This window comes from Agrilus planipennis, unplaced genomic scaffold (assembly GCF_000699045.2).
Source record: "Agrilus planipennis isolate EAB-ADULT unplaced genomic scaffold, Apla_2.0 scaffold252, whole genome shotgun sequence".
In the NCBI taxonomy this organism is placed as follows: Eukaryota; Metazoa; Arthropoda; class Insecta; order Coleoptera; family Buprestidae; genus Agrilus; species Agrilus planipennis.
The window spans coordinates 123,989-142,592 of record NW_020442420.1 but is presented as its reverse complement, the minus strand read 5'-3'; the positions used below and the strand labels follow the sequence as shown (position 1 = coordinate 142,592).

Genomic DNA, 18,604 nt, shown 5'->3' with positions numbered 1-18,604 from the left:
CAAAATATACATGTCACAAACATCACTTTTTTCCTATATCTACCTTTATTAAATGTTTGCAAATATTTGTGCAATTTAGGGGGAGATTTTTTATCATAAATCCAAATGGATGACCTTTTATAATCCTAACTACTATAATATTATAAATGCCTATCTGAATTTGCTTGTTTGTTTATTACCATTTCATTCTTCAACTGCTCAATCGATCTTCATGAAATTTTGTACACATATTGTCAGGACTACAGAAAAAGATATAGGGTACCTTTTATCCAGAAAAAAAAACTACTGTTCCAGAGGGATAGAAAATTTTTTTTTCATCTCGATAAACAGTATTTACTGTCATTCTAAGCAAAGCGTACTATGTTTAATCTAGAAATTTAAAAACTTTAACTTTATCCTAATGGTCCTTCCTCAGAACTATTTATCAAATTATTGTATTCTCGATGATTTGAGAATTATCTCTGGATCATCCCTTAGTTAGCTACATTTACTCTATTTCACTCTAGCCATGACAACAATAGCAGCCGTGTCCACTCATTTCGTATGGACTTCCCCTGCAGTCCCACAACTTACATCTGCAAACTCACCTATAGGCGTTACATTAAATTCGGTAAGTCTTAAATTTGAAAGTATCCATTAAAATTAATTAAGATTCGTTGTCTTTTGTTTCTTTATTATTATTATTTCATTTACAGACCGAAACATCTCTGATAGCTTCCCTATTATTTGTAGGGGTAGGATTAGGTAGTATGTTTGCAAGTTACCCTATAGAATACATAGGAAGAAAGAAAACTCTTGTTGTATCGATGGTGCCTGTAACTATTAGTGCAATTGTTATATTATGCGCTAATTCAGCTGGCTGGCTGTATGCTGCTAGAATCATAGCAGGAACTTCTTCCGGTTTATGCTTGAGTGTAAGTAGCAATAATGACAATTTTCTCTTAATATGTATTTAATTAAAAAGCTTTTGAGAATGTTAAATGGAACAAGATATTAAATATACTTAAAAATGTAGGAATGAGTTACAAAGATAGAAGAGTGATACTTAGTTTGTATAAAGATTAACAGGCAGTTATAGAGCTGGGTCTGCAACGCGGAGTAGATTTTAGGAAGGGAGTCAGACAGGGATGCACACTGTCATCGCTACTTTTTGATCTATACATCAAAGACGCGATCAACATCATTAAAGACAGTACAACTGAAGGGACAGATATAGAGGGGCAAAAGTTTAGTATGCTTAGATTTGCAGATGATATAGCAGTATTATCATCTAGCAAGGAAAAAAAAACTTTTGGGTGTTTCATTCCCACCAGCCAGCAATGCTCCCTACAAATTTCTACGGAACCCTCCATGCGAGAACGAGAAAACAACCCTCACTTAGCCGGTTCTTTTTTATTGATGTACCCATTACTTTTCGTTTATGAAGTATTAAATTCCTTCTATTACATCAATAAATTCATGAAACAGAAAACATGTCAGGATGACAACATTTAAAATTATTTGATGTTCAGTATGCACTGAATTTAAGGGTATCTGACATTGTCACTCCTCGATTAATCGTTTCGTAGAATTTTTACTTACACTAAGTACGTCTGCACCCACCTATTGGTGGCTACTGCCACAAATGCAGTTTGAATGCAACAAAATACATTAAACATTGCCAACAAGTGATTTACGATCTTGTTATAAGATACGAACATAAGTATTTTATTTTGCCAAATCATTAAGATTTTTGTTTCCTTTTTAATAGTAGACGTTCCAAAACCTAATAAAACTCCCCAAAGAATGTTTAAAAATAAAATTTTGTTTTGTTTGTCTAGATGTACATATATATTGTGTTCCCCAGTTTTTTGTTTCGATGTTGGCCTTGAAATTTAAAATTAAAAATTCGTACGTTATCCTTCCTTAAAATAATTTTGTAATGTGACTCATCAATTCTAAATTTAAATTATGGCAAAACGGTTTTTATTATCAAAAAGGTACAGTTGCAAATGTATTTGTAACAATAAAACGGGTATTTCCAAAGTAGTAAAACTTTTGGACATTTGTTTTTCTTTTATAGAGGACGATTTCAAAGTCAAATGTCATATATATGTAGGTTTCTAATCATACCTCATATCAAATTATACCAAATCAGTTAAAGCAATGGTCTCATTGATGTGTAATTGATAAAATTAATTGAATGTAAACAGTAGGACGCCAAGGAACAGACCCAAAAATGGAAGACCGAGTGCCCGAACCTATACTAAATCCCAATTATGATCGCATTCAATTGCAGTTAAAAGAAACATGAGAAGAAGGGGCACAAATCCATTTGGAAGTGTCAAAAAATAAGTCGCTGAACTCAACACACTTACTACGTAAACCCTCGGCCAATGACTTGAAAACTTTGGACAATTGAAAAAGGCCAGGTCACGGCGATTGTACCAATGTTGGTATGTAAAGACGAAAAAGTAGAGAAAGACTGAACATAAAGATAAGAGACGAAAAATTAAAAGAAGTCGCTGAATTTCGGTATCTAAGAAATTAGGTAATTCAAGACGGAAGGAGCAGTAGAGAAATGTATATAGCAAAGGATAGTGCATTTAACAAAAAGAAGTCACTCTTGTGCTTCATTTAGAAATTCGAAAAAGATTGTTAAGTATGTGTCCGAGTATGACTACAAACGGGTATGAAAAGTGGTCACTGGGCATGTTGGAAAAGAAAAGGTTAGAAGCGTTCGAAATGTGGTATTACAGGCGAATGATAAGGATAACGTGGGTAGAAAAGGTTAGAAATGAAGAGGTATTAGAAAGAATAGGAAAAGGGGATGCTATGGAAGTCAATAATAAATAGATGGGTTCGTAGGATACCTTCTCAGGCATGTAGAGCCGGTTAGACACATATTAGAAGCAGAAAAAGAGGTTTAAGAGTAGGAGAGGTTAGACCCAGATTAGATTACTGTTCATAAATAGTTAAGGATGTGGGATGTTCTACTTGCAGCGAAAATTAGCTCAGGATAGGAAAGAGTGAAGGTGTGTGCCTAATCAGTATTAGGACTTACGATCCTAAGACGATGATGGTATGGTTTCTACAGGAAGTGTTTTCTATTTCTAACCTCAAGCGAGGTGAAAAACGTACCCAGTTTAGGTTATCTCTAACTCTAAGGGTAATAGGGGCGAGACACTACGCTGTATGTACTTACTCATTGAATGTTGTTTAACGGCGTGCAGTTGAGACAGGAGACTGAACTGATAAAGAGCCTTTTTGTGATATTTGTAGTAATTAAGTGTTTAGTAATGTCCTATCAAAGGGTGTATATCTGAATCTATAGGTATACTAGTTGGCGACACAAGTGCTAGCAAGCTTTTAACATTCAGAAATTTCGATTCTGTTAGTGATTTACCGGGTTGGTGTAAATTCCATCCGAAATACACTAATGACCTTCTTGAGACACGTATATTCCGTTTGGGGTACTATGTTTCAAGGTGCTCCAAATATTTACTTTCCACGCATAAAAAGAAGATTCATATGTATCTGCTTCAAATATGCCGTTGTTGAATGTTCAACACTAAAATATCAGTTTTGACCACAAATTGTTTTTGTGGATTTTGAGAAAGGAACTCATACAGCAGTGTTAGCTGTTTTGATTAAATCAGGGATAAAGGGTTGGTCATTTTCATCTAGGCCAAGTCTAGTATCGAAAAATTCAATCTATTGGTCTTTCTACTGAAGATAGAATAAAATCAGAGTTGTAGTTGGGACAATCAAAATTGGCAAATCCGCAATAGTTTAACGCAAGAATGGACATATCTTCTTTCATTTTGAGCACTTCCTTTGTTAAGTTAGGAAATGCTTCATGAGTAGTACAGACTAAGTGAAAAGAGATAACCGAATAATAGTAAACAGTGCAGCGGTTAGAGGTTACTTAGGTACGCAAAAGGTCAGGATCGGCTTTAGAACTGCCTGGTTGCGATTATATCTTTAAACAAGCGTCGTTGTAGTTTACAGTGAAATACTACTAACACGGGACGGAATTGACATTTTCCATGATTTACCAGGACTTTATAATATAATATATTAATATTAAAGGGAATTCATTAGTTCGGAATTGTCATTTATGTCATTATTATTTCATTGAATTGCCAGCCGGGAACTGAATGTTTTTTATTAAAAGTATTTCCTCAACCACAACAAAGAGTTTTATTTACACATTATACGTAAGTACAACTCACCCTTTTCTTTTTCCCCTTCTTTTTTACTACCCTCGAAGAAACCCGTCGTAAGCGCCTTTCTTTTCAACAAATACGCCCTTCTCTTGGGTTTATGTGAAGTCGGACTGGACGTGGAATCTAAAACAAGTAAAATTAAATCATAATTAAAAAGGGTGTATATTAAGGTCATATTATACGGCACGTGGAGCGGCAACGTGCCAGGACGTTTTTTCATGTTCCAGGCCGCTCCAACCCCGTTATACAGTCAGGCAGTCCGCATGCCGTGTTGCAGGGGATTTATACTTATTTTATATTATACTTCCGTTATTAAATTATATCATTGTGCAGTGTTGTCTCTACTGATCGAGGCATGTAAACTATTAATAAGGAGTCTAATCTTCTTATGTAATGACATAAAAACCGTCCAGAAAATATCATACAATAATAGAGAGCGTTACTCATGATTAAAAAATGTTACATAGGAAAGTAGACTAATTGTAAGTATATCATTACAATTAATTAATACAAGTGACCTTTTGCTTTCAAATGTCTGTATATGCATTCATAGTATGACCGAGTGAATTTGACTCTTAAATGAGTGGGAATTCCTAGTTAGTTTTACCAGAGAATATAGAATAAAGCGAGCGTGACTTAGCATTGTTCCGTTATTGAAAAACCTTCATTAGGTATACTTCGTTTACTTTCCCTAGAGAAGTGTGCCATCCAATGTCTTGGATGCAAGCTGGCAAAATCGTAGGTAGGAAGAAAAGAGCTCATTATACTCTCGGCTCTTGTTCTTTAAACATACTTTTTCATACAGTACCTACCAAAAGTTTTGTTCAATCATGAATAGTAGTGCGAGTCGAAAACAAGCGTTAAAGCTTTAATATATCTTCAAATGTAAATAAACATCTCGTTGATATTTTCAGTAGTAATTGGTACAAATAACAGCACATTTGAGCAAAGCAATTTTAGTGGATACAATGGTCAATTTTTCCGTGTAGTACTGTACAGATTATACGCTCCTCACCGGTTAAGAGTTTGGCCGAGAGTTGTCTCCTTTCTTTTCTGGCCTAGTGCTGTTCTTTTCTACTTTGTGCCGGTCAAACTGAAGGTCACATCGCTAGAGAAACTAAACGAAGTATACTGATATTTTCTTTAGATACATTCCAAAGTGCTGAAAATAGTCCCATCCTTGAATGAAGTTGTTTCAAAAATGCAAATAGAATTAATATACAATGAGAAAATTCACTCATTAAGCTGTTGATATAAGTTGAAGTGATTTGGTTGAAGATTTACATAAAACTCATTTCGAAAAATTATACTTTGAAATGGAATCGCAGAAATTGTGGAGTAATTAAACCCCACTAAGTTGTAGGAGATGTAGGTGTATTAACCAGTCGGATATTTTAACATATTTAATTAATACATACGCCAGTTTAATACGGCTAACTTTTCCAAGCGGAACATCTTCGAAGATGGCGTGGCAAAATTAGCAGATAAAATATAAACCATCGGATAATCAGCCGCAAATTAGTTGTGAAAGTGAAAAATTAGCCGCGACCCGGGAAATCTTTATTTGTAGTTAGCATGCAAAAATTCTAAAATCGATTAGGAAAATACTAGAACCTTGCTTATAATTAGGGGCTAATTAACCGCTGACGATGTGGATTATTAACCAAGAGGTTGAATTGTTTTTGAATAGCGTCATTTTTCGATCTTGACGGCAGGATATCCGGTGAGATATTGAGACATTCTAAATCGGAGTGGAAACTTGCTGTGAATATTTTCCAAATAAGCCGTGAAAGCCAAAAATAAGATTCAGGAAACCCGAAAACCAGTTTGCATAGGTATTATAGTAAGTAAGTAAGTACTAACTTCAAATCAGGAAACTTTCAATAATTGTAAAATCTTGTAAAAAAATTGTAGGAAGTTGGAACCGGACTCAATTTTCCACTAATTCTGGCGTTTCGAATTTGCTTTTTCAAAATAGCGTCTTTTTCTATTTAAATGACCCGACAATCGCTATAATATCGAGTGAGACAGTAATAGACATTCTGTCTCAAGCTTGAAACCGTGTTGTGAATATTTTGCAAATCAGCCCGTGATAGCCAAAAATATGTCGGGACGCGGGAAACTCGAAAGCAGTATCCATACTAACCTAATTTGTATTAGCATGAAAAAATTGTAAAATTGGTTAGGGAAATCCTAGACAGCCAGAACCGATGTCATAATTAGCCGTCAATTAACCTCTAGGAATGTAGATATTAAACAGGGGGATCGAATTTTTTTTTTTCAAAATGTCATCATTTAGTCCGTTAATGAAGGGATAATTATGAAACCGGTCGTGACTGTTTATAATTTTCGTAACTGAGTTTATACTTTTCGTATATTAACTTCATTGGAAGCTAAGTTTTGGCTCACGGCTAATTTGCGGCTAATTTTTCATGTCAACTTCAAAGGAGTCTTAGCGGCCACTTGTTTCTCGATTGGACGTTATCAACCTGATACCCAGTACTAGATAAAAGAGGTTAGCAAAGCATGTGCACACGAAAAAAATTTATCAGCTATCTAAATAATGAATATTCTATTTTATCCCTTAGTATAAGCATTTAGCAAGGAGGAGTTGCAGATAGATTTAAATAAAATGAAAGGGGTATTGTCAAAACAGTATTGTATGAAAATAAATAAAAGTAAAATAAAAATACTGGTATGCATGAAAAGAAAAATTAAGGAAAGAGCGAATCTAAAGATATTAAACAAGATTAGAAAAAGTGGTTGATTTCAGCTATCAAGGTATTAGTCAGATAAGTCAGGACGGAAGGAGCAGTGGGGATATAAATCAGAGGATAGCGCAGGGTCGAGTCGTGTTCAATAAAAAGAAATCATTCTATGCTCGCGAACAATTAATTTAGAAATTGGAAAAAGATTGTTAAAGGTGTATGTCTAGAGCGCGGCGCTGTACGCGTGCGAGACATGAATGGCGGACGCGGCGGAAAAGAAAAGGTTCGAAATGTTGTGTTATAGGCGGATGATGAGGATAACGTGACTAGAAAAGGTTAGAAATGAAGAAGTATAAGAAAGAATAGCAAAACAGAGGACTCTATGGAAGTCAACAGAAAATAAGCGAGATATGTTGGCAGGACACCTTCTCAGGCATGAAGGTCTAGTCAGAGACATATTAGAGGGAGAAACAGGAGTTAAGAGGAGTAGAAGTAGACCTAAATTAGATTAGTGTTCGCAAATACTTAAGGATGTGGGATGTTTTAGTTTTACGGAAATGCGAAGATTGGCTCAGGATAGGAAAGAGTGGAGGTGCGTGTCCAACCAGTCTTAAGACTAACGACCTTATGGTGATGATGATGATCCCTTAGTGCATTAGTTTTGATTTTGTGTATTTAACAGCAGGATTAATAATATTTACCTTTTAAAATAAAAAATTGATTTTATAGCTATAATCGCAACATTTAAACGTACGAACTACAGTAAAAAATAGAAACAAAAACGTGATAGGAGTATTATAAGTTTATGAAATATTTTACTACTGTCACATTTCAGTTTACCCTTTTTTAGTAGTAAATTTGGAAGTTTATAGAATATTTTACTGTTATCGCGTTTCAGTTTACCCTTTTTCAGTAGTAACCGCTAAAAGGTAAAGGATTTGTGGATATTTTAGGAAGTGTACTCAAATTGAAAAGTTATCGTTGCGAGAATTGCGTTTGAATTTATATGCGATATTAAACATATCTGATCCTAAAGTAGAACTCACCAGTTGGTATTTTGATGTTGACCCCAAGGTTGAGAGCTTGAAGTTTGGCGAGCGCCACCTGTCGCAGGACACGCCGTTCCACTTCGCTAAGCTGCAAAAGTGTCGTGTCGTTTAGCAACACCTGACGACCCGTCACGTTGTTCCACGTGCAGTTGCCCTGAAGCAAAACAAAAATTCACTCACCGGAAAATGCAACTAGCTTAGATACGCTCTTAATATTTTTTCCATTTTCGTTTACTCTAGTACCTTTGTCTGTCTTCCGCATCTAAGAACTTTGTGTATTTTCATCCAAAAGACAATTTTGTCATTTCGCTATCTTTTGATTTAAAAGAATTCTTTGTAACGACGAAAAAACGAAATAGGATTTGTGTCTTTTGTAATACAGGAAGTAGAAATTCGAGTCACCTGCGTAGACTACTATAAAAAAGTCTTTCGTGAGTTTCATTCCTACCAACTACTAGTCTTCACTCCAGCCCAAAACCGGAGGGTAAGGTGGAAGTCTCTTCTCAGCCTTCTTATAAGGATCTTGGGAGAGAAAAATAAAACGATCGAAGATAAGACAGAGGATTAACAGAAGATTATCTATAGAATATTATTGCTCTAGCATTTGTTTAAATCCCTAAGCTATCCAAAGAAGCCTCAGAAAATTTGGACTACGGCAGACAAACCCGGAATCGAATCGGTGTTCTCCTGAGTTTTAAGCTTTGATCTAGATCAGTAGTTCACGTTTTTTATAGAGGCAGACAACATCTATGGTCTTTTACAGGTTAAAAAGATCGTGTAGGAAAATGCTTCTTTCTCTATCTAACCACCACCGCCCATTACAAATCGGCCTCCCGGCCGGTACCGCCGCACCGCTATGTCAATGCATTTTAAATCTGTAATATCTTCGAAAATATTCATATAAATTACATGCTGTAAAGGGCCATATTGATCTATATTAAATGCACAATATATTTGAGGTACTTAGTTGGATAAGAATTAATGCTATATTGCTTACAATCGCTTCGCAAATAAGCCATTATTTCTCATAAAAAGTAAAGGATAAAAATGGTTATTGTGGGTTATCCTTCAGAGATAGACATATACCATCGCGGTAGACTCTTTTAAGATGTACAATATTGTAGTACATTATTTTGATCTATCTCGTAGGGTTCAGCCAGCGTTTGCAATGTAAGCGCAAAAAATGTGTTTATTTACGACATCACATTAGAAATCTCTAAAATTATCCGTGTTTCCCTATTATATTATGCACGTATTATACATATAAACCTTCCTCTTGAATCACTCTATCTTTTAAAAAAACCGCATGAAAATCCGTTGCGTAGTTTTAATGAATAGGGACAGACAGCGGGAAAGCGACTTTGTTTTATACTATTTAGTGAAGATAATAAACCACATCCTTTAAAATAAACAAAAGTGAACTAACTGAGTTAACTAACTAAGAGTCCCTGAAGAAAGTAACCTTGTTACCGAAAAGTGCTTCGGACAACTACAGTTTCGTGTTTTGGCGTTGGGGTTTTGAGCTATTTTGTTTGTTCTTCAATAACCGCCAAAGTTTTTCCAATCTTCATACTTCATATCCTTTAAGTAGTAAGGGGCGTCCGAGCTTAAATGAAAAGAATGCATGAAAGCATGTCAATTTTAAATTGAATTATCGACTCAAAACACCACTGTCCTGCGAATGTCGTCAAAATGCTTGCAGATGTTTTCGTGAGATGTGATGTAATATCTTGTATACATATATACGAGAATTGTTCAGATTGTATTACCTGTCAGTCTTAATGTGTAAATGCATTTCAAAAAATACGTGTAGGTACAATTCTCCCAATTACTTTTCTTCATCAAGTACCTAGTGATCAAGAAGTTTACATCAAAGAAATAAAAGGTGCAAATTTTATCCTAATGGCTTCAAAATATCCACGATGTTAGCTGGATGTGCACAATTACCACCAGCGTAGAAAGCTCTAAAAATAAGTTGAAACCTCGAAAGCAATAACTTTGAAAGGATAATCACCCGCGCCTTTAATTTATTCCTTCATTGCGCTGAAAATATTACTAAGAGTCGTTTTTCTGACCCTTGCAATCTTAAAGTGTCACAAATTAAAACGCTGAATATTCATTATCTCCAAATAAAATGAGGCTTTTGTTTTTCGAGGAAGAAATGGACCAAATTTAGAATCAGAATATTAAACTCTTTTGAGAATTCGTTCATTCAAAACTTTTGTATTATTAAGTGGTTCATTAACACCAAAGAAATCGTTAGGAGAAGAATTTACGAGTGTGCGGGTTATAATGGGTCAGGAGCTTCATTGCTGCCCGTCTTATTGTAAATTTATTGTTTTATTATTGATTTTTACTTTTACAACGGTAAAAGAACGATAAACAACATTTTCTAAAATCCAAAACATTAATTATGTAGAAGGATTTCTTCTGTAACAGGTCTAGTCAGAGACATATTAGAGGGAGAAACAGNAGTGTGCGGGTTATAATGGGTCAGGAGCTTCATTGCTGCCCGTCTTATTGTAAATTTATTGTTTTATTATTGATTTTTACTTTTACAACGGTAAAAGAACGATAAACAACATTTTCTAAAATCCAAAACATTAATTATGTAGAAGGATTTCTTCTGTAACTGTTATTTACGTTTAATATTTTTTTGCCATGATTAATGTTTAAAACTTAATAATATCTTTATGCTACATTCAGATGAACGTGTTTATAAATAAATAGGTAAGTAAAGTAAAATTAGATAATATGCTAATATTTCTTGTCAAACTAGCTATTATCGACTAGAGAAAATTGAAATTGGTCAGTGTTCCAGATAGGCTGGGAACCTCTGTTCTAGGTTCTATTCTATTTAATAGAACTAACGCAACATTAACGCATGCTTATTTGAGTTTTGATGTAAATGCTATAGTAAATAAAAAGCTAGGTATAGGAAATTTGTCTAAGTAATCCTAGGAAACTACAAAATCACTTAAAATTGCTAAACAGTAGTCTAAACCTCTAAGCCATGTCGTTCGGTCATGCTATAGTCAACGATGCCGCACTATAAAAGATGTAAATAGAACAAGTGCGGCAAGGTAATAGGGCTTTATAAAACAAGAAAAGTAAGTACACTTGTGCAGGTCCGAATGTCCATCGTTTCCGAGAAAAATTGGTTTCAAAGAACAGACAGGGACTAGGACGACCCTGGTAAATCACGCAAAAAAATACGACAACGCAACGCTGCATTGAATTGGTAATAAGCAATATCAGCCAATGGCACTGAGTCAGTGTATCATAGTTGTTATTATTTTATAAAGCGACGTCATATCTCCTCTCAGGGCAGTGGCTGATTTTTTGTTGTTATTGTATTGGAAATTGCCGATGTAAGGAGCCATTTGGACGGGAAGAAAGGAAGATGGAAATCGAAAAACAACAGACTTACTCGACCCAGTTGCACAGATGTTTTAATATTTTTATTTATTGATTTCATAGAAAACAACACACGTAATAGTACCCAGCGTCTACTTCTCTCATATGGCAGTGTGGCGAATTTTAAAACAAAAGTTGCTGCATCCGTATCACTTGCAGCGAGTACGAACTTTTCATTAAACAGATTTTCAGTCGCAATTGGATTTGTGTTGGTTGGTTTCAGACGCCAATTTTTCCGATAAATGAAATTCGTAAACTTCTGTCATTTTTGCGCGAGTGAGAAATAATGTTTTTTTCACCACTTGGTTCCAATTTCTAACAGTTTTTTTAGTGTACGTACGTATGTCTGTACCCCTGGTGCTCCCAGAACCAATAACTCGTCGATAAGTAAGCGGTAGGTTGCTGTTTAGTTTACCTTAGGCGTTGGCCAACCCGCATTGTTTAGTTTAGATGCCATCCATGTGTAGCTGCTCAATCCTTATCGAAATTTGTAATTAGAACCGGCTTCACATCGCCACTTGTTGCGGGTTTTTTACAGATTCGTTTGTTTCTTAATAACGCTGCTTTTCTAATTGCATCTAGTTAAAGCAGTTACACCCTGAATATTATATGCATTTGTATACACGTACGTCAGAGATAGGACTGCCATCACCTAAATTACCAACGCCGGATAAACACGGCAAAAATCCCGGACATTTGGACGAAATATGTCTTTTCCCAGGATACCTCTGAAAAAATATTTTTTGCAACAAAAATAGAAACATCGTTCTAGTTTTTTGATTTTTATTCATTTATACAGCTTGTAATTAAAATCGAATTAAGTGCGTATGTAACCGCAACAAATAATAGACATTTCTAATATAATTTAAACACTTTTTGAGGTAATATGGTAACAAAAATAATTAGAAACGTNAATGGTACAGTCGAATCGCGGCGGAACATCAAGGACTAAATCCAATATATCTTCATCTATTTGATGTATATAGTGTAAAATAAGATTTCACATCAGGGCAAACTTAAATTAACTACAGGTATCTTAAGCTTCAAATGTAAAATACATTGAAAATAAAAAAGAAATAAATTAAAATTAAACAAAAATACGGATGGAGACCACAGAAAAACTTGAATCGGGGCAGTAGAACCCGGAATCTAACCGGTTTTCTCCCGGTTAATAAGTAAGTGTTTAAACTTGTAGGTTATGCCGCTCGGTACTGATTCCGAAAAAACTTTTGGGTGTTTCATTCCCACTAGCCACCAATGCTGGTGGGTGGGAAGTTCTTCCGGATTAGGCCGGAAGGTAGGACGGGAGGCTCTCTTCAGCCTCTTTTCAGGAATCGTGGGAATGAATGGGTGGTGGTTCGGGTGAGAAAAATGAGAGGGACAAGATGATGGCAGAAGAGAATGAAAGATTTTATCTGTGGAATATTGCTAACTCAGCATTTGCCCAAGTGATCTAAGGAAACCACAGAAAAACTTTTTGACGGAGACGGAATCGAACCGGCGTCCTCCCGAATGCTAAGTAATGGTCTAAACATCTAGGCCATGCCGCTCGGTTCAGGGAAGAAACCGTGTGTATGTTTAGGGAGTTTCTTTCTTTCGCCTATTGCTGCGTGACTAGCGAAAACACTCTTTCTACATTCGCATTGTCAATGAATTCATCGCTTATCTATAAAAAAATTGGATTTCCACTGATAACAAAATTGTCAAAAGGGGCACTTTTTAAAAACCCCTGCCGGACGGCCCCCGGACGCCCTTCAAACTAGGGCAAATCCGGGGAATCCCGAACGGATGGCAGCCCTAGTCAGAGATGACGTAACAAAGTTTTGTATGTTGACAAAGAAAGAGGAGGAAGTTGTTCGTAACGTTTAATATTTTCCACCCTTTTGCGTTCCCCAAATGGTCGGGCTCAGTCGCTACATAATAACTTTCTTCTTGTTTTATATTTCCGTAATGTACACTCTACAGATACGTCTGTGTTAATCACAGCAAATTGAGTACCTACTCTTCTTTGTCTCAGATACTCGAATGGAATAAACCGCTGATCGATCGATTCTGTCGGCTTTTTCTGTTCGAAATTTTTGTATTTAGAATAAAAATGTGCTTGCGTTTGTTACGTGATTATTGCAGAAATATGCAATTGATTGTTCACGTGTACTCCAAATAAATAGGGAGCTAGTGTTACTGCCAAAAAGCATACATTAATTTATAACGTAAGAAACTAAAAACCCACGCTACAAATGTAATTGCTAATAGCAGTTCAGGGCAAATTTAGAACGGCCTGCTAACAATTGTTTCATAACATTTGCACTTTGTATTTTAACTATGTTTTAAATGCAAACTTTGCGCTTAAACTAATGAATTCAGTTTAATTTTACTAAGTACAGAAAACAAAAAGCCAACTTTTAACAACTATTTAAACGTAATGTTACTAGCGGAGATGTTACTTTTATTACCATGAAGAGAGCAGAACATTTGATGCTTTTAGTGGTAACAGACTATAGGAGCTGTTTAATTTTCTTATTCAGTTCTAACATTAGTTGGACACGCACCTCCACTCTTTACAACCCAGAGCTAATCTTCGCATTTCCCTAAAACTAGAACAATCCACATCTTTAACTATTCGCGAATAGTAATCTAGTCTAGGTCTACCTTTACCCTTCCTAACTCCCGTTTCTGCGTCTAATATGTCTCTGACTAGATCTTCATGCCTGAGAAGGTGTCTAACTAACCTAACTCGCCTATTTCTTATTCACTTCCATAGAGTTCTTTGTTCTCCTATTCTTTCTAATACTTTTTCATTTCTAACCTTCTCTATCCACGTTATCCTCATCATTCAACGGTAACACCACATTTCGAATGCTTCTAACGTTTTCTTTTCCCCGCGCCCCCCGTCCATGTTTCGCACCCGTACAGCGCCGTGCTCCAAACATACACCTTTAACAACCTTTTTCGAATTTCTAAATTCACTGTTCGCGAGCATAAAAGTGACTTCTTTTTATTGAAGGCGACACGACCTGCTTTATATGCCTACTACTCCTTTCGTCCTGACTTATCTAAATATCTAAAATCAACCACTTTTTCTAATATTTCGTCTCCTATCTTTATATTCGCTCTTTCTCTATTTTTTTACCCTTGCATACCAGTATTTTTGTTTTACTTTTATTTATTTTCATACACTACCTACTGTTTTGTCAACACCGCATCCATTTTATTTAAAGCTTTCTCTAACTCCTAGTTATACATGACGTATAATTCTGTGAGTTATAAAGCAAGAGATTAAATTATCATTCAAATCAAAATTTATTGTATTTCCGAAAAAAAAACAGGGTGAGAATATAATTATTATACCAAAGAAGTGCCTTGTTTTTTGAAAATACGTGTATGAATATTTCTCTAAAAACTGAATGCTTCCTAGTTTATAGTTTGTGAGAGAATCAAACCTAGGTCAACCCAATCAATAGATCAGAATGTATTACCTTCCGTTGACCGAGAGTCACGAAATTTGACAAGAAGCAATGTTTCTAAAGCGCAAGTAAAAGGAAAAACGGACAGGTAGGCACAGTAGTGATCCTGTGAGGGTTCCGTTTTTCGTTGGAACGTACGGAACCCTAACCTGAGAACCAACTTATGATTGTACCTAGTTGAAGAAAAACATGTTTCCCATACATTCAAACTGTAAATGTAAATTTGTATGCACAATATTGTTTTGTTTTGTTGAAAGATTTACGTTAGGTTTAAACGTTTTATTAATTTTCCTGTAATCTATAAGTAAAGAACTATTTTCTGTATTTTTTCAAAATTTTAGATTTTACATTTCCTAAATAACATTAAAACTATTTATTTTGAAATTATAAAAAAAGTGTAGAACTTGGAACAAGCCCTTTCATTTGATATGTCACACGGTATAGTTTGCAGAACTTTTTTAATTTTTTTTATTGATCCCCTAAAACTGACTCCTATGTTTAAGATCAATTTGTTTACGTTATGCATCCGTGTTTGGGTCATAGCAATTTATATGTGTACTAAATTTCAACTCAATCGGTCCAGTAGATTCGGGGCAAATTGACTGTGACAGACGGACAGACAGACACACGAGTAATCCTATAAGGGTTCCGTTTTTTATTCGGAACCCTAAAAATCTGAAAACCGTAAATATGTAGTTATATCACAAAAAAATGTTTCATTGTAATAAATCTAATCATACATTTTTGGAACTAATTTTAGTTGGAAACATAACACACTCGAAAAAAAGCGGAAAAAATCTTTGAGACTCAATCCCTGTGATTGATGGACTATTTACCTATATACCTACAAGTTTGTACGGAACCCTGGGTGCGCGAGTCCGAATCGGGTAAAGAATTGAAATAAAACAAAGCTGAATTAAAAGCGTGAAGATTTTCTTATCTCTCTATCAGTTTTATCAAAAATAATTTTATGGATGCTTGCAAATAACTTCGCTAACCTTGTTAATATGTAATAAATCTCACGATTGTTGAAATTATTGTGAGCTAGAGAAATTCACTTTTCACAGAAAGTTATTTTGTTGAACTAAACTGCTGTATTTTTAGCAGTGTTTTTCGATGTAACTGTTGCAACTGATAGTAAAAAGTAATCGGTTTAATTTTATTAGTCTCAAACAAGAATTCCACACCATTAACCTTGAATTGCTTTATGTCCGATGCAATTTATTGGATTCCCTGAATCTGCCATTAAACAGATTGTAATTTATGTAAATCTATTTTAATTAAAGTTGTTTCAACCCAGTTTGTTTCCTTCGAATAGTTTCCACGGCAGAACCGTTGCTCTATAGGCATGTACACTTCCGAAAAACTTTTTTGGTACCAGCCCAGATAGGTTCTAAAACTGCTGATTAATTTGTTAACATCGTTTAAGATAGTCTTCAAAAATACTGGAAACTTTGGCGGAACAAAGTAAGTAGGTCAAACCCTAAAGTACCTTTTAGTAACGAGGAATTAATTTAACTTATTTTAAAAACTAAAGAAAAGGCAAGATAAGCCAACCAATATTACGGTTCAGCGAGCATAACTCGACCTTATTAAACAAAAACAACTTACAAGTTGATTTAGGGTTTCACAACTGCCGCCTGAAAAAAAAACTTTTGGTGTTTCATTCCCACCAGCCAGTAATGCTGGTGGGCGGGCAGTCCCTCCGGACTATGCCGGAAGGTAGGGCGTAAGGCCCTCTTCAGCCTGCTTTCAGGAATCGTGGGAATGGATGGGTGGTGGTTCGGGTGCGAAAGATGAGACGGACGAAATGAAGACAGAAGAGAANTAAAATTGAATTTATTTTATCGACTTTGAATCGAAAATGTTTTCCTCGCCATTTAATATCGATGTGGATACAGTTCTCGAAGACTTTCAAATGGAAGTGATTGACATGCAGAATAATACCGATTTAAAAAATGTATTTTTCTTAGCAAATATCAAAACCTTTTATAAATCGTATGTTAGCCCTGAGAAATTTCCGCTTTTGACGAAAAATGCAAAGCAAATGATATGTACGGAAGTACGTATGTTTGCAAACAATTATTTTCAACCATAAAATTAATCAAAAATGACCACCGGTGAAGACAGTGATGCAAGATTAGAAAGCTGCTTACGTATAGGGACCTCATCAATTCCGGTTGATATGGATCAGCTTGTATGCAATGCCAAATTTCTCATTAAAAATTTCAAGTAGATTCGTTTTATTGTTCTTTTTTGTTTGTTTTTATTTTGCATTAAAATTTGTATATTTAATCTTTACTTTTTTTTTAATTTTTATATTCTTTTATTCTAATGTTTATTATAAATAAGATTTTGTAAATTATTAATAAGTGTTACTTTATGTGCGGCCCGCCAAAAAATTTTAAAATTTAAATTGGCCCGTTGATTAAAAAGGTTGCTCACCCCTGGTCTAAACAATATTACGGTTCAGTGACTATAACTCGACTTTACCAAACAAAAACAACTATGAAGTTGATTTAGGCTTTCACAAGTGCCGCCTGAAGAAACTGGATTTTCGCATTCTAATCGCGTCCCCGAATCATGGTGGCGGCTAAAGTGTTCGACATTTCGTCTGCTACCTGAACAGCACCAGCGTTGGAGATCCTGGATCGAAAACGTGAAGTTTCTGAATATGTCTTTTGGGATAGAAGGTGAACGGTCGAATGCTTTTACGGTCACCATGATCCGCCATGGGGATTTCATCAAGAAGTCGTAATTAGAATTCGGAAATCTTCAATAACAACTCTAATTTAACTAAATAACGGATATCTAAGCACAGGAACCTTCCTGTTGTTAAAATAAGTTATTCTGCTTTTATACGAGTAAATATGGTTGCCAGTATTGATTCCATGATTCCATAGACAACTACAGTTTTCTGTTTTACCAAACTACGCAAGAACTAAATGCTCTTTGAATCGAACGTAAAGAAAGCTTCTGGTTTGTCCAATACTTTTGCTACTACAACATTTACAATCAATTTCATATATTCCCGGCTCTGCCAGAGAAGAAACTGTAACTTCAGAGTTACGAACAAGTTACGAAAAGTATTTGAAGTCCTCGTGTAAATCATAGTTTGTATTAGTAATAAATTAAGCTTTCCTGGTTCGTTGAGGAAATCGTTTCAAAGTAGAAAACGGAGACACTGGTAAAGGAATAAATAAACTAATAATTTTGATTAACGATCTTATACTTGAAGTTAATGGATTGTTTTCTTCCTTTGTATTTATTGGCATGAAGGTACATACGTATTACTGCTACTTTATATGTGCTTGATTCATTATTATCAGGACGGTTGCCAGATGTCGGGTTTTGGCTGGATTCACCTGACGTTCCATGTGATATGCAGACTCCCGACAAAATACAAAACCTCCCGTAAATCAGAGCCGGGCAAACTTTAACTTCGTTGGAGCCGCTACCTGAGGCCAGTTTGGGTCACTTCATACTCTTCAATGAGTACTAGAGAGGAAGCAGTAATGATTCATACTACTGCTTTTTCTTTTTCTTCTCCCTTCTACTCCCATATCAACCCCCTTCATCCCGTAGACGAGCGAACCCTCTCTCTAATACCTACGAAAATTTTCTAACGATCGTCTCGCAGCACAGGGATAGCATGCCGGACTACGTTCGCAATACTATTGGGTTCGGCTATGGAAGAGGCAATTCAACTACGAAACGGAAGGGATAAGAAAAGGAAAGAATCATCTCACTCGCACTCG

General features: G+C 35.5%; 1 protein-coding gene across 3 annotated transcripts in view; it reads right to left on the bottom strand.

Moving 5' to 3' along the window:
- The window catches only part of LOC108739746 (rho GTPase-activating protein 6), a 196,062-nt gene that overhangs the window by 91,619 nt on the left and 85,839 nt on the right, over window positions 1-18,604 (bottom strand). For all 3 annotated transcript variants that reach the window (XM_025980197.1, XM_025980196.1, XM_025980195.1), the window contains 2 exons: window positions 7,963-8,119; window positions 4,215-4,331 (listed from right to left, as the gene is read on the bottom strand). In XM_025980197.1, coding sequence (XP_025835982.1) covers window positions 4,215-4,331; window positions 7,963-8,119 — 274 coding nt within the window. The remainder of the gene's footprint in view (window positions 1-4,214; window positions 4,332-7,962; window positions 8,120-18,604) is intronic.